At 49.1% G+C, this 15,845-nt stretch overlaps 6 protein-coding genes across 6 annotated transcripts; 4 read left to right on the plus strand and 2 right to left on the minus strand.

Moving 5' to 3' along the window:
* Positions 1-13: 13 nt before the first annotated feature.
* On the plus strand, positions 14-1,885 carry UREG_03264 (T-complex protein 1, theta subunit; the record flags this gene model as incomplete). The annotated part of the gene is made up of 3 exons (XM_002543701.1): positions 14-72; positions 138-508; positions 582-1,885. 3 exons carry the CDS (start codon positions 14-16, stop codon positions 1,883-1,885), a joined length of 1,734 nt encoding a protein of 577 aa, XP_002543747.1.
* A 604-nt stretch (positions 1,886-2,489) lies between these two features.
* Positions 2,490-3,454, minus strand: UREG_03265 (uncharacterized protein; the record flags this gene model as incomplete). Its single annotated transcript, XM_002543702.1, has 2 exons — positions 2,490-3,326; positions 3,377-3,454. The coding sequence occupies 2 exons, from the start codon at positions 3,452-3,454 to the stop codon at positions 2,490-2,492; spliced, it is 915 nt and encodes a 304-aa protein (XP_002543748.1).
* Positions 3,455-3,979: 525 nt separating this feature from the next.
* Positions 3,980-4,504, plus strand: UREG_03266 (uncharacterized protein; the record flags this gene model as incomplete). Its single annotated transcript, XM_002543703.1, has 1 exon — positions 3,980-4,504. The coding sequence occupies one exon, from the start codon at positions 3,980-3,982 to the stop codon at positions 4,502-4,504; it is 525 nt and encodes a 174-aa protein (XP_002543749.1).
* Positions 4,505-4,982: 478 nt separating this feature from the next.
* UREG_03267 (uncharacterized protein) lies at positions 4,983-5,662 on the plus strand (the record flags this gene model as incomplete). The annotated part of the gene is made up of 2 exons (XM_002543704.1): positions 4,983-5,204; positions 5,333-5,662. The coding sequence occupies 2 exons, from the start codon at positions 4,983-4,985 to the stop codon at positions 5,660-5,662; spliced, it is 552 nt and encodes a 183-aa protein (XP_002543750.1).
* Positions 5,663-6,460: 798 nt separating this feature from the next.
* UREG_03268 (uncharacterized protein) lies at positions 6,461-9,796 on the minus strand (the record flags this gene model as incomplete). The annotated part of the gene is made up of 6 exons (XM_002543705.1): positions 6,461-7,329; positions 7,388-7,692; positions 7,756-8,458; positions 8,518-8,747; positions 8,807-9,497; positions 9,553-9,796. 6 exons carry the CDS (start codon positions 9,794-9,796, stop codon positions 6,461-6,463), a joined length of 3,042 nt encoding a protein of 1,013 aa, XP_002543751.1.
* Positions 9,797-14,235: 4,439 nt separating this feature from the next.
* On the plus strand, positions 14,236-15,540 carry UREG_03269 (uncharacterized protein; the record flags this gene model as incomplete). The annotated part of the gene is made up of 2 exons (XM_002543706.1): positions 14,236-14,533; positions 14,591-15,540. 2 exons carry the CDS (start codon positions 14,236-14,238, stop codon positions 15,538-15,540), a joined length of 1,248 nt encoding a protein of 415 aa, XP_002543752.1.
* Positions 15,541-15,845: the final 305 nt, after the last annotated feature.

Below are 15,845 nucleotides of genomic sequence, written 5' to 3' on the forward strand. Positions count from 1 at the left end.
GTCACGGTCCACAATGTCTTTGTCAATCCCAAATGCGCCGAACGCCGGCCTGTTCAAGCAGGGCTACAATAGGTAAGAGAGCTTCGAGGCACCCCGCCAAACATCACATACTTACCCCTGCTTTTCAATCCGCATAGCTATGATGCCGAAGATGGTGCTGTCGTCCGGAACATTGATGCGTGCCGCACCATTGCCCAGACTATTCAGACCTCCCTTGGCCCGTATGGCCGCAACAAAATCGTGATCAACCATCTTCAGAAGATGATCATGACCTCAGACGCTGCGACCATTTTACGTGAACTGGATGTAGTGCATCCCGCCGCAAAACTGCTGGTTATGGCCAGTCAGCAACAAGAGGCCGAAATGGGCGACGGCACAAACATGGTTATCGTACTGGCTGGCGAACTACTAAAGAAAGCGGAGGATCTCATTCGAATGGGATTGAAAACGAGTGACATTGTACAGGGCTATGAAAAGGCGCAAAACTTTGCCCTGAAGTGCTTGGATGGTGAGCTCCCAGTCCTCTCTTGGCTTTGCTTAAAAGTAATATCTATCTGACTGAGCTGCTGGCTGGTGATTAGATCTTGAAGTAGACAGGTTACAAGAGTTACGCTCTACACCCGAATTGGGAAAGGCATTGAAGACAGTGATTGGAAGCAAACAGTGTGGCTCCGAAGACATCTTGGCCCCTCTCGTCGCTGAAGCCATATTGGCCGTTTTACCAAAAAACCCTGCTCAGTTCAATGTCGACAATGTTCGAGTAGTCAAGATTATGGGCGGAAGTCTGGAACAATCAAAAGTGGTAAAAGGAATGGTCTTCGGACGGGAACCAGAAGGATCCATTAAAAAGGCTAGAAAAGCCAAAGTTGGAGTTTACAGCTGCCCGGTTGACATCTCGCAGACGGAAACGAAAGGAACAGTTCTCTTGAAAAATGCAAAGGAAATGCTTGACTTTACAAAGGGTGAAGAAAATCGTCTAGAAGCCGCGATCAAGGAACTTTATGATTCCGGCCTCCGCGTGTTGGTGGCTGGTACGACAGTCGGCGAATTGGCCATGCACTATTTGAACCGATTCAACATCCTCGTCATCAAAGTGCTCTCGAAATTTGAACTCCGCAGATTATGCCGTGTCGTTGGAGCAACTCCACTTGCCCGGTTGGGAGCTCCAATGCCAGACGAGATGGGAAGCATTGATGTTGTTGAGACTATGGAAATTGGTGGTGATCGAGTCACTGTTTTCCGCCAAGAGGACACAAGCAGTGTGACGCGAACATCTACCATCGTACTTCGCGGTGCGACTCAAAACCTTTTAGATGATGTGGAGCGCGCGATCGATGATGGTGTCAATGCCGTGAAAGCGATTACCAAAGACCCTCGCCTTGTTCCAGGAGCTGGAGCCACGGAAATTCAACTCTCAGAGAGAATCTCCAAATTCGCCGATACAACTCCCGGACTAGCTCAATACGCGATTCGAAAATATGCCGAAGCTTTTGAAGTGATTCCTCGCACACTAGCCGAATCAGCAGGTCTCAACGCGACAGAAGTTTTATCAAGGTTATATACCGCTCACCAGCAACAGAGTAGCTCAGGAAATAACGAGCAGGAGTCTGAAGCGTCGTCTGAAGATGACGACGAGGAAGAGTCTTCAGAAGAAGAAGAAGACGCATACTGGACGACTGGCGTTGACATTCAGGCCTCCACCCCAAGTGGCACGATTGACGCCGTTGAGGAGGAAATTCTAGATCTTCTTGTCTCGAAGCAATGGGCGATTAAACTTGCGACCGAGGCCGCAAGGACCGTGCTCAGTGTTGACCAGATTATAGTGGCAAGGCAGGCTGGCGGTCCCAAGCCACCAGGTCAAAATCCCAACTGGGATGAAGATTAAAAGTGACAATGAGACTAAACTAGGGCATAAAAGGCTGGCTATCGGTAGTTAGGTTGCTTTGATTGCTCTGGTATTCTTAACCACATGTTCAAAATCTCACTTGTCTTAAAATTATTCACTAGCATCCGAATATGGCCTTTGATGCTAGAAATACATAGTAGAGTTCAACGTAGAATAAATAATTGCATCAAATAGGGACCAAGGCATCGAGATGCAAAATTGACATGCACTTGTAGCCACCCACTCCTTTATGAATTAAAACATCATTTTGAAATATCCGTAGAGCCCAGTGTAGTCGCTCTATAACAAGATCTCCAGTCCACTTCGCAGCACTTGGTCCTGCTTCGAAAAATCCCTGTTTAAAAAAGGAAAGGATACCTCGACAGGACCGGGACGACTGTTTAGTCACCTTTCACGGACCCGCCATGACATCTTCGTCACCAGCATGTTAGCATCCCCCTACTTGACATTATTCTTTGAGGCGTCAATAGGCAATGCCGTAGATTCCCGGGTGCTCGTATCAAAAATATGCGGAAACCCCAATCGTTCTAGAGACTCCAGGGTTGACTTAAATTGCAGACCGCTCGTCACTTCTGCGAACCAGTTATGCGAAACTTGCAACAGTCAATCCATACGCGATGGACTGTAGCTGCTCCTCAAGCTCTTGTTTCGGAAGCCGTTCGAGCATCATCCCATTGAACTCCGGAAATCGAGGCTGATCTGCTAGCGCCGCACGCTCAAACGCCGGCGGATAAGCACCCGAGTCCGCCCAGTCAATCAGCCAGACTTGGCCGGACGCATCTAAAATCATATTCCGAGGGCTAATGTCCTGATGGACCAGGACGAACTTTGTGAATTTGAAGGGCGGTAAATCTTTCGGGGCTTTGTTGTAGTGTTTGCATATCGTGAGTTTGTGGTTGAACCAGGCCTCCATATCTGCTGCAGAGCTGAACGGGCCAGCACTGTAAACTGTAAAGAATCGACCGCGGCAGGGCCCTCCGCCGATGGGGCCTGCTGTTGGAATAACCAAATCCTGAAGTTGTTTGATCATAGCCACTGTCTGCGTAACCACGTCTTGCTTCTGATGAGTGGTGAGGTGCTTCCAGCAATCTCCAAGGTTTTCACCGTCGATATAATCCATCACGAAATACCCCTTGGTTCCGAACCGCTGGCTCGAATCACTGACTTGAAACGACCTGTGGACGCGCGGAACTCGAATGCTGGTCTTTGCCGCAACGAGCTCCAGTGCGTTGACCTCGCTGGGCAGAATGTAACCGCCGCATTTCAAGACGAGGTGCCGCGAAACCCGGAGAACTCGTTCTGTTCCAATCTGGTACAGAAGCGGAGCAGTGTCCGCCAGTTGGATCAAATCCGCATCCGAAACGCGGTCGATATCGACACCATCTAGTGGAAACGTGTTTGTATTGTCTTTGCTTCTGGGCTGCGAGCATGTTAGAATCTCGGCGTAGAGTACAAGTCGCGAGCACGTACGTCGACAATCGGGGCGAATATCGACCCGTCTGGGTCTCCGGGGGCGCGTGGCGGGACGTTTTCATCAAGATTGAACATGACGAAAGCCTCCTTGGATTTTATAAAGAGTCAAAATTTGGGAAAGGGGTTGGTTGTTGATGGTTATTAGGTGAAATCTTGTGTCCACGATGACTGCTGCTGCCTAGATGTTGCGGCTCGATCAATCTTGGGATTCCCATCGATAAGTCTTACAGAAGTACGGAGTGCTATTTCTAGGATCGAACTACGAATATCTACATGTAAAGTAAGAAGATGATACAAGAGCCTTTTATTTCTCACCCTTTTCTATCATCTGTAGTTGTGGAGTATGGTTCTTGTTGCTTGACATTCTAAGTGCTGCTTTGACCACCTCAACCCTTGAATAGATCCCTTGAACACATCACCTCTGCACGCTTGGCTAAGGATATAAAGAAGCATCCCCCCCTCCGAAGGGTTCTATCATCATCAAACCTGCAGCCCTGTGAAGCTGATTGAGAATTGCCCTTGAAAATCGAATGTAACCGCCCTTTTCTACCGCCCCTTTCGTCCTCTACATATCAAGGTATACTAACCGTTGAAACAACCATGTCTTTCAACCCAGTCCATTTTGTCCCCGCCAGCGAAAAGGCCAGCATGCTGGCGCTTCCGGTGCGGTCGATTCTCGCAGTTGGCCACCGACAGAAAGCGGACACGAATCACTGGTGTCTCTATCTTAGCACTCCCCAAAACACCTCTGTCAGAATCGACTGTCAGCCCAGCTATAGCGTCCCAAGTACCGTTCTGCCTGGCGGATCCAAGGCAAATGTCGTGATTTCTAGACTCAATTGTCCCGTCTCTATGGAAGCCGAGAAGTCTTTTGATTTGGCTGTCAAACCGAACCTAACCGCTGCCGACGTTTACAACACCATCATCGAACACAATCGACATAAGTACGAATTCGATTCGGAAGGCGTTGGTTGCCGGTGCTGGACAAGCGGCCAACTGGACTTCTTGCTCCAGCAGCAAATTCTAACCAATGCTTCGGAGGTTGCCGCAGTCAAAGAAGGGATACTCAAGTTGTGGCCCGCTGGGACTCCTCTTGCATTGGACCAGGGAGCCTACTATCAGTGATCAAGAGTAGTTATAGATTGGGCATTGCTTTGCTGATATCAACAGGGCACATAGGCCAACACAATATTGTGACTCTGAAGCTTGCGCCATTAGCAAAATTCAGCTGGATTTCGGGTTTGAGCGCACGCACCTTGCTTTTACAGTAATTAACAATTGATTTGGCTGTTTTCTTTGTGCTTGCTGGATAGCTGGAATTTGTAGTTGCTGCTTTGACTTGCTACTCGTCCAAGCCATTCTCTATCTATGAAGCCACAGTCAAGCCACAGGAACTAATGTTACATAATCCTCACGTGAGCACCGCGATTGGCCAGCCACACATCGACTTTTCAAAGTTTCGCGCATCAAAAATCCGCAGCTTCAACGAGAACCAAACCATTGCCCCCATTCCGCGCCCATTTCAACGAGGACGAAGTACTTGGAAGGAGGAAGACCGGGACTGAATCGAGCAACCAACCCGCCCCCACCAAACCCAGCAGCCATGTCGTTCCCGCTCCAGATCTCGGCCCGTTGCTGCAGAAATGCACTCCGACAAGCTCCCGTCGTGACTCGAGCGGCCCCAACGTATATCTCCCGGTACGGCCGCCGGTGGGAATCCACAGAAGCTGCCGCGACGCCTGCGAACCCGAAAATCACTCAGATCGTGGACCAGATAAGCCAATTGACACTGTTGGAGACTGCGGATTTGGTTTCAAGCTTGAAGGTACGATGGTAGAGTAGGCTCAAGGGAACGAGAGGCGGGAGAGGGAAGAAAAAAAAAAGAAACAATGAATAATGAAAAGCATTTTCTTCGTCATATTGTGCTGACAAAATTCTTCTCGCTCTCCTTAGTCCCGTCTCAACATCCCCGACCTCCCCGTCGGCGGCTTCGCCATGCCCGCCGGAGGCGCCGCACCCGGCGCCGCTGCCGCTGAAGAAGACGAACCCGCCCCCGCCGCGCAAGAAAAGACCCTGTTCAACCTCAAGCTCGAGTCGTTCGACGCCGCCTCCAAGGCCAAGGTGATCAAGGAGGTCAAGTCGATGCTGGGCCTGAGCCTGGTGGAGAGCAAGAAATTCGTGGAGAGCGTGCCCAAGGTGATGAAGGAGAGTGTGCCCAAGGAGGAGGCAGAGAAGATCGTGGAGACGCTCAAGGCGTTGGGGGCAAAGGCCGTTTTGGAATAAGCGAATTTTTGTCCGCGCGAACGGCGGGACGCGGCTGTGGGCTGTGTTCAATGTGTTGCGTCCAGGAGTGTCGGTTGATAAACACCCGTTTTATGTGTGTGTTCGGGATGGAATCTTTTTATTTTAGACCTCCCCCGGGATTTTGTTGTCGCTCCATCTGTGTATACTAGTGGCCTTTTTTTTTGGAGTTTGCATTGATATGATATTTCATTCCGTTGCGCCATGAATCAACGAGATAGAAGCGCGCCTTCAAAATTCAAGGCGTTACAACTCCCAAAGTTGGATATGTAACCAACACTCAAAAAATATATTAAAATATCCGGAACGGACACCTTCAAATAAGTCAAGTGGAGCCGACAATATCAACCCAATCACCTAGATATCATCCACATCTTTGCAGAGACAACCCCATATAAATCCAGTTATGAAAACATTATTAGGCATATTGCAATATCCAAAAGCTAAACAGGGGGTATTCATCTTGGGAAGACAGAAATATATATAATAACGGGAGAAAAACAACAATAGTACATGGTATCTTGGGCAACATCTAAAAGACCCGGCGTAGATATAACCCATTCCAGGCGACCAAAACCTCAAATGCGTAAAAACGGGGGGCATAAATTAGCGTCAATTCATTAAACCAATCCGACCCAAAGCGGGGGAATCAGACAAATAGAAAGTGTGTGAAATCGTGCAATGCAAAAAACCGGTAACCAAAATCAAGAAAAAAAAGGGGAGAAGAGGAGAAGGATGTAGGTAAATTAAAGTGGCAAGAATATAGAGTAGTAACAAATGCTACTCTTCGGTCAGGGAGCTATCTCCAACCTCACGCCAATCCCGCGATTTTTCTGTAAGCCGTTTGATACCGAATATTCTGCCCGCCCATTGCGCTTCAGAGGGGGTCCGAAATGTGTACGCCCGTTGCGTTGAGATAACTCCAATGGCTTGTAGGACTGCCTTTCTCGAATCGCGTCCAAACACCGCAGGGTGACTGATCCATTCTAGGGCTGCCTCGAGATCCGAATCTAGCGCAGAGATGGTATTGGAATCAATGGCTGCAACAGGGGTGATGGTAGCCGCTTCAGAGCTGTGCGAGGACTGCCGCCCATCTGGGATGTCGGAAGAGCGTGGTGACGACGGTGCTGGAGAATGGAGATCGCCGTTTGAATCAGCGAGAGACTTCATTGTCGCGCTTGGAGGCAGAGGCGGAAGACTACCTTTGCCAAGGCCTTTCAGGATACTCCTCGTTTCGGTGAGGAGGTGATGTGCGCGGTCCTGTTGCCCGCGAGAGACCAGGGTCAGAGCGCGCATCAGCATGTCGGAGGTAAGGAGTTCCATTCGCCGTTGCACGATGGAGGGGTGAGGAGGAATTGGCGGCGTAATTGGCCTTCCGATACTCTTCGGTTTATGATGAGCGGGCAGCATAGTGATGGCAAGCAGGGACGGGCGAGGAGAATGTGTAAGATGCCCATCACGTAAGATATCGCCATACGTTACATCAGCTTGGATCAGTGGCACTTCTTCGATGCTTGTCACGCGTTGGTCCTCTCCATCCAGGGGACCTCCAAGCGCTTCAAGGCCAGAGACAATGCTCTCCCAAGGGTCCTGGGGAACGTGGTCGGGAGAAGAGTTATCAGGAGAAATTGCGAGTTGGACGAGAACGTCTATCGAGAAATTCAGGAACAATCCCATAAAACAATGCGATCACAATTGGCTGCTTACCTCGCTTATCTCCAAATCTTAAGTCGCCCAACGCCGCCTCGGCGTCCCTGCCTGTTGCACGTTTGGTGGTCTGTAGGGCCCCGTTGATCTTGACAAACCTGGCTGGAGATCCTTCAGGCAAGCGCAATTTCAACTTGACGTTCTGATGTGAGGTACTCTGTAAAGAGCCCAGACATCCGGCTACGCAGTCTCTAAGCATCATCCAGTCTTTGACGTACATATAGGATGCCTTCGTCCGAGTAGATAAGTCGATTAGGGTGTCGGGCTTATGGGTCATTCCAAGCCCAAAGGTATATATACCGACCCTGGCATGAATGTCAGTCGCGTGCTTTGAAAATCAGAACCGCGATTCAGCTCAAGTTACTCACTTAGCAGCCTCTGCCCGGGAAACGACAAAGTCGACGCTTTCAGGCTCTGAAGTCGATGAGTCGCTAATCAACAAGATGGACGACAGTGGGTTGCTGGATTTGCGCTGCATCAACAAGTCCATGGCCACATTAGCACCTTCAACCAAGTCTGCCCGAAGGCTTTTCTGGCCAACTGGACGGATTGAATTAAGCACACCGTTCCACCCGCTCCAGGCGTTGGTCGTCATTCCAACAAGCGGGACACCCCCACCGCTTGAGCCAAACGTCACAAGGCCCATTCTATCGCGAGGTCCAAGGTTTTGAACAAGGAACCGCAGAGTGTCACGCAACAGTGTGATTTTAAGTCCTTGCATAGACGAGGAAATGGGAATGACGACAACAGTGTCAAGCGGAACGTGGAAGCTAGCCGGTCGTCCATCACGAATCGACATCGTATAATCTGTTAATGCGGTAGCACTGGACTTTCCGGCACCATAAGAAGAAGTGGTTGAAGAGACTCGCTTCTTGGTTTGTAGGGTCCTGTAGTCCTCTTCCTCCGTTCCTGAATGTTCCACGTCATACTCAGGGTTTCGAACGGGAGGATCAGGGTGATGCAAGTCCAATAAGGCGCGTCTCCATACTTCGAGTTGGTTGTGACTTTGAAATTGGAGATGGAAGCAAGGCAACTCATTAACAGACAGATTTAGCGTTAAAACGGGCTCCTCTATAAGCCGGTCAGCGTCACTCAAAACCCAAAAAATATATTGCCGTAAATTATCTTACCCGAAGAGACCTCCACTTCCTTGAGGTGCTTCTTGATCAGTATAGAACCCTTTAATGTGCTTCGAGCACTTTTGCGGCTTATAGAACCATCTTCGTATTTGTGCTGATCTGCAATCTTCTTCTCTTTCACGCAGATAAGCATCTCCGAGAAGAGGTAACACTCAAGTTCCTGCCAAGATCGTCTATCTTTCCCAACCTTGAGCTTTCCATGCAACTTAAGCTTGCCGAATCTAAAAATCTCGTTAGCTGCTATACGGTGAACTTATAGACGAGGCGTCATTCTACGAACCGGTCGAATTCAAGGCCATGCCAGTTATCAACGCGCGTACGCAGCTCTTCCGTGATTTCATCAAAAGCTTGGTGAAGCTCAAATTGTTCTCGGCTGGGAATTTGATGGGATAAATGGGCCGATTTTAAAGGGCTCTGGAGTTCTTCGCGGGGAAGCGCCGGAGTCAGGGGAGCGAGGCGCAGGGTTTCTAAATCAGGGTGCCATTTTCCACCAGGAACTTCAATCGTGACAAGGCAAGTAAGAGATTGCTGCTGCCGTGAACGATTCAATGTGGGAAATTCGCTTCGAACTGTGACGATTGGAGCGGGAATCGGATTTTTCATCACTCCTGGTCGCGGGCTGAGAGCTGACTCCATGACCTGAACGTCATAGTCGTATTTTCGTCCAAAGCTCGATCGCTGTGTATCGGGATAGTCGCTTGAGGTGGCGGTGCCTGCTGCTTCGCTGTCATTGCGCACATGTTTATTCCTTGAAGGTGCGGCCAGTCGCTCGATCCTCTCGCGCTGATGAGTTGTGTCCCGACTGTCACGGCGCCGGGAGTGTTGGCTATCGCGGTTCAGAGAGCTCGTCGAAAATTCATTTGGCGTCTGGCTCATACGGGCGCCTGAGTCCCAGGCCGGAGCGGGGGAGTTTGGCGTGGTGTGGTGCGCGGATACATCAGACACTGATCGAACAATACTGCTGAGCTTTTCTGAAAGTTGGTTAACTCAGCGCTATACTACCGTCAGCGAAGTTGACGCTCTTACCAAGATCCAGCAGATTCCCCCCTCTGCTGCTATCGAGACTCAACGGCGCGTTGCATGTCAGACAATACTGACTGTCATATTCCTTGATGTATTCGTAAAAACAGGCCTCGTGAGAAACATGCCCGCACGTAAACTGAATGATCCGTTCGCCTCGAAGGGTATGTTCCAGCGGTTCTTCACAAACCGAGCACTCACTCCCAACAAATGTCCGCTCCCGCCGCGTCCGCGATCGTTCTACATCCATCCTCGTCGGCGATAGCGTTGTAAGAGTCAGGAACCCCAATATCAGCAACGCGCTCGAGACCAATCCAACCAAAAGCCCTTTCAACTAGTCCAGAAGGCTGAAAACGGCAGAAGGCGACCAGATGCTACTTGGAAGAGCACGTTTTTGCGACGAACGATGAAACAAGAGTCAGCAGCAGGCGATTGAAACCGGATTGGGGCCAGACGACGAGCGTATGGGGCGAGGGAAGTGGTGGAGCGAGATGCGTCCCTCCAATTGCTGAAAGCTGGGGTAAATCTGAATGAGCAAAAAAAAAAGCCAGCCCAGAGAGCAACGGACTCACGATTTTCCAGGTGGAATAACGGAGATCTTCTATGAAGTTCCTGTGGATATCAAGGAGAACCTTGGTTCAGGACCAGCCTCCGCATCGACAGACAAAGGGTCGCTGATTCAGTGGTCTTTGCCGATGTGAAAGGGGGCTTGATCATACTAAACTAGGTAATTTTCGAGAAGCAAACGATGGTGGACACTCAAAACCCTCTTGCAGCCGCTTGATGATAGGCAGACGGAGGGTGGACTTTGGCGCTGGTCCAGACAGTAGGGCAACGGCAATCAATCGCAATCACGCACAGCCGGGCGAAGAAGGGTCCAGTCCACACGCTAACTCGGTCAGAGGCCCCATCGTGGCATCCTTTGGACGTTAGCCCCCTGAACCCAGCAAGAAGACAGCCTCCACGAATCCTTGACATCGAGCAGTAGTGGAGACGACGCTGGATCAAACCGCGCCGGACCCCTGGCGATAATAGACGAAAGCGATGGAAGTCAGCAGCCAGGGTGCAAAAGTTACCCAAACCCCGTATTGTCAAACCGCCAGTGCAAACGGCATTGTTCTTATTTCATCCGTTGTGCCGCAGGAGCGGAGGTCTCTGAGAGCAGTTTTTGGGCGGGACGTGACAGGATTCCCGGCTTCACAAACTCCACCGACGAGTCCCACCGCTTCTCTCGCCGCTATTGGTAGCTGGCTGGGGTGTGGAGCGGCGGTTATCCAATGATGTTCCGTGCTGGCCCAATCCCGCAGTTTGGTTTGGCCAATCAGGTCGCCGACCCGGCAGCGGGTGAGATTTTGTGCAGGGGCTACATTCTCATTGGCTGGCCGTGGACGACCCCTGCCAGAAGCGAATGTTTATCGCGCGCTTTCCAGGATGAGAAAAACTCTCGCGGATGACTAAGAAGCGCCAGCCCAAAGTAGCTAGTGGCTTGGACAGACCCAACTCCATGTGGCCAAACACATGGGCCTGTCTTCCTCGCTAGTTATTTAGGATGTGGCCTGCAACCGACCCCCTCTCACAGCAGGCGGGGGAGACCAGTGTTATTCGATGCTGATCCTTGATGATGCTGAGAGACTACCCGGAGCCAGTGCCTTCTTCAATGGATTCGGTTCTCTGCATCCCGCCAAGCATTCCCATCTTTGTTGGCTGCTGTGGAGACTTGCCATGTCTCTATTCTCGTGCTATTGAATTGTGTCACCTGCAGGGCTATGAAGTCGTGCCTTATACTCCGTGCCCAAGGAAATAAACCCATCTGTGAAATGCATGGGCAAAGTTAGATGTTTGTGCTCCCTCCCTGGCTCAAAAGCGGCATTTGACGTGTCGCATGAAATGATTCCTAGTGAACCTTAGGGTTTGACCAATTGCTCATCTCTGTCCCATTAAACATGCATCCATGGTTTAGAGTGGGAGAGCATTGCTGAAGGAAAATGGTTTCTCAGGGCTAAGCATCATTTTCGCCTCTGTTTGGTCCCGTCTGAAGATTTTCAAGGTCAAGCCTGATCTTGGTTTGGTGTGGAGTCAATCATCAAATCGTCAATAACCGGGTAGATCCTTGCTGGCCATCAAGCACCCAACGCGATAGTCCGATTCGGGGCTGCTGATCGCAAATCACGTTCTTCCAATGGAATGAGGCCCTGAGAGATCTCCAAGAGGACCGCAAGGTTCAAAAATCTCCCCAATAATAGACCGGGATCCCGAACAACATAGCTCTGTGCCAGGGCCAAGGACAAGAATGCTGTGCTTTCGTCCTTGACGACCCAAGCGTGTAGAGAATTCTCCAACCTACCCAGGGACCAAGGGTACAGAGTTAGTCTGAGCTTTCCTAATATTTAACCTCGAGCCTCGCATATTAATCCTTCATGGCCTCAAATGCTCTGTAACGAGGGAAGAAGGAAATCAGCTTATTATTAACTTCAACCTTGGCCATCGATGATCCCGTCGTTGTCACTCTTCAGCTCCCAATCTTCACCAATAATTGTGTGGATTCGCATAACTAACTACCTACTACAAGCAAGTTACATGATGTTGCTGGAGTTATGGTTAACTATGAAAACAAAGCCAAGCCTTCAACGCTCGACGTAAAAGTATGATGCCCTTGTGTCATCGATACCTGGTAAAATATTTGCGGAATCTAAGGCGAGCTCCCCAAACCCAGCGCTCTGGATTTGGCACAAGGAAAAGTTTCGTACATCCAATGGCAAGCGGCCGTCCGCCCCACATCCAAGCTGCCGTTTTATGCTTAATCGCACCCCATCTCACTCTTCTTCATGCAAACTCTCTCAGGTTTCGGAACTTCCAGCAACATCCTAACAATGATTGATGAACCCCAAGCCTCGGCCAGCTTCCAAGGCTAACGGAGACTGATGATTTACAAGACTATACGGACATGTGAGAAGAGGGGCCGGATTTCACAAGCAAGGTAAAGGATAACTGACCATCTCTTTCTTGGTGAGGAAACTGACAACCCTGAGAAGAGAAACGCGTTCAGTTCCATGGCAAGGGTGTAACTCGCTGAGCTAGAGGGGTGTCCCTCGGACTATGGGCTTTTCAAGTCTTTATTCTATCGAAAGTCCTGAGATAAGCCCTCGTCCGTCCACCTATACGGATAACAATGACTCGTGAGATCAAGGCCTTCTCAGCTAAACTATGGTTTGTTTCTGGACATACCTTGGCATTAGCTGAGACTGAGAGGAGCACCATTGACAACCTTTTGAAATGATTAAGTATCCAGTAGGGCACATGTACGCTTCAGAAGTACAGGTTTCCCTATTTGGTTTCCCTACTGCTAATTGCGGAGGGCATATATCGAAATTTGTATGCTCGCAGATCTTGTTTCGAGGAATTGGGCGATAGGAGGGGACCTGATTTCTTGTCTGGCGCGAGTGAAGAGAAACCCGAAGCATTCGCAGAGCTGAAGAACTGATACACAATCGGCGACGACAGCTTCTATTAGGCAACCTGGGAGGAAGAACAGCCAACCAACAAGAGAGTAAACGTGAAATCTATTGATAGAAGCCAATACTCTCCTGGCGACCAAAGCCAGCCGGGCCAAACTCTGTGTGGGAGAAACTGGTCTTTTTTTGAACCTACAAATAGGGGTATGGAGGAGCAAGATATAAATGCATAAAATGACTAGTATTGAGTCATTTCAGAGGGGAGGAATGGACGATGATTCTTCATGCCTTTTCTTCAAACACCTCGATCGCCTTACGCATTTTGCATTGCTGGGCAAAAGATGGGGATAATCTTCCCTGGCCATCTCATGAGCTGTCTCCCTTCGATGGCGAAGTTTAGAGCAGTGCCAATTCTTTCTTAGCGTATTTTCTGACTTGAAGTTCTTCATCAATGTCAACTCCAAGCTGCAGAAGCCTTTCCACGTTACAGACATTTCAGAAAAGCACTGCATCTCAAAAGGGCTAGACTTCCGAAGAGAGACACCACGCTCCAATAAAAAATCAAGCATTCCCTAGAAATTGCAACATCGAGAACAGGATTGTTTATCAAGGCAGATACTAGGATTCAGCCCATTATGCCCATGTTTGAAAGATAATTCGAACAAGGGTACTAGGTTAGGTCCATCAATTGCAATGCGGATTGATTAAAATCACCAATGCACCCTGCACAATTTAGATATAATTAGCACCATTCTAATTAATGTACAAAGTTGGAGAGCCTGGGCACCAGGGCTTTGACATCCTTTCCTGGCATCCAGGTGCTTGTTCCTAGAGAAACTGCAAGGTTTTGACCTGACTGGTTCTGGCAGCAGTATCAATGAGATAATATGCCACTACCTGAGCTATAGGCAAGCGCAATTCATCCCATGCACATGGTCGTAAATGAAATTCGCTCTTCAGAAATACACAGTATCAAGAATCAAATCAAGAATGCTTCTAGAGTATTAGTTGGAGGGTGATCTGATATTCGATCTGCCCGCCTGGTTGGTAACTAACTAACTAATCACGTGATGCTAATTTGTCAGCAAATTCGTCCAAAAAGACGACGAGCGATGATGCGAATTCAACCCGCAACCTTCAGTTGGGATGCTAGAAGGGTCACATCGACGAGCCAGAGCTCTCTAAAACATCGATGAAATAAGATACAAAGAGTCGTTTTCGCTTATTCTATTCACAAATGCGCTTCCCATATCGGGCTACGGCTCCGTCGGCATTTTCCCGTCTCACAAGCATCCAGTGCCGGTATGCAAGTGGTCAAGCCTTTAAGGCACCGTCCCTTCGAGGCCAGGGACGAAGGCGGATGCCAGATTATGGATCAGTTCCTAGTCCCCCGCTGGAACTGTTCACGTCAGCAACAGAAAGCGGTTTCAATCTCCAATGGATGGAAGCCATCGATATCGCTCGGAAATGTATAAGTGCTGCCAAAGAAAGCACGGAGACCTCTACCCCGAATCTGGTTAAGGATATTCACAGCGGTATGTGATTTTCCACAACCATTTTCACTCCTAGTTGATCTAACCTGAGATGAAAAGATCTTCACAAAATTACCATGGTGGCCGCTATACTTCAACGCTCTCCTAGGCACCATATTGTGTCTGAATGGTTATTGCCTAAAGTAGCTCATGCTGGGGAGCCAATGGCTATTCTTATTCTTAGTTCTCGATTGCTCAATTCCAAGGCCGATAATGAAGCATGGTTGCTTCGGAAACTTGAAGTCCTTGCTCAGCAGGCGAAGATCTGGCCTGCTATGGTACTGTACGGATCCATTCTGGAATCTAAAGGCCAATTACAAAGCGCAGTAAACTGGTATCAGAAAGCCGTTGAAGTAGCAGAGCTGTCGGAGCCCTCAGAGACTTCCAACTACCTCTTTTCAACTTCAATATCCCGAATTCGTCAGCCTTTTGAGGCATATGCTGAACTGAAACTAAAGCTCGGCGAAATCGATGATGCGGAAAGGGCTGCCGAACTAGGTGCATTACGATATGATCGGTCCCAAAGTTTTGCGATTCTTCTTGCTACACTCCTTAAAACGGAGCGTGGTTCGGACAAAATTGAAGAATATCTCACAAAATGTGCTATGGGGGATGGTAACATGGAAGCTCGTTATCATCTGGGCAAAATTTACCTTCTTTGGCATCTCGGCTTGGAGAGGTTCGAAGCCATTAGTGTCCCTGACGAATATCTATCAAGACCAATACTCCAAAAGTTGTTGTCCGTCTCTTCTCGATACTATTCCCCTAATGATTTCTGCAATATGGCGAAAGAGTGGTTCCATCTTGCTATCACTCAAGGGCACGTACTATCTATGCTGCAAATGGCGTTCTTGCTCCGCGAAGAAAATAAAAATCACGAAGGGACGCTTTATCTTGACTCCGTCGAAGAACACCCGAAATACGCACAGATGGTTGTCAAATTGCGAGATATTTGGGACAAATCAGACGTTGATGTTAGTGCAATCACACGAAAATCCGTCGAGCCATAGTCGAAACTCCATTTCTCATCAGTCCTGTTACCCTCAACGTTCCCAGAGGAGCATGTTTTATGTACAAGGTGCCGTATATGTTTGCCGTCTTGCTAAGGCATTCACTTAACTTTTTTGGATTTGGTACCATCGGCACCTAGCATTTTCAGCTGTTCCGATAGGAATGGTGCTGGATTCATTCCGGGGAAGTCCTTGGCAGAAAATGCCTTAAAGGGGTTTGACCAAACTTCGTCTAAGATAGGTATTTGACCGGTGAGCGTTGGCTCGCCAACATTGATAAGCCGAAATCGCAAGCGGTAAACACC

Source organism: Uncinocarpus reesii, genomic scaffold, assembly GCF_000003515.1.
Source record: "Uncinocarpus reesii 1704 scaffold_2 genomic scaffold, whole genome shotgun sequence".
In the NCBI taxonomy this organism is placed as follows: domain Eukaryota; kingdom Fungi; phylum Ascomycota; class Eurotiomycetes; order Onygenales; family Onygenaceae; genus Uncinocarpus; species Uncinocarpus reesii.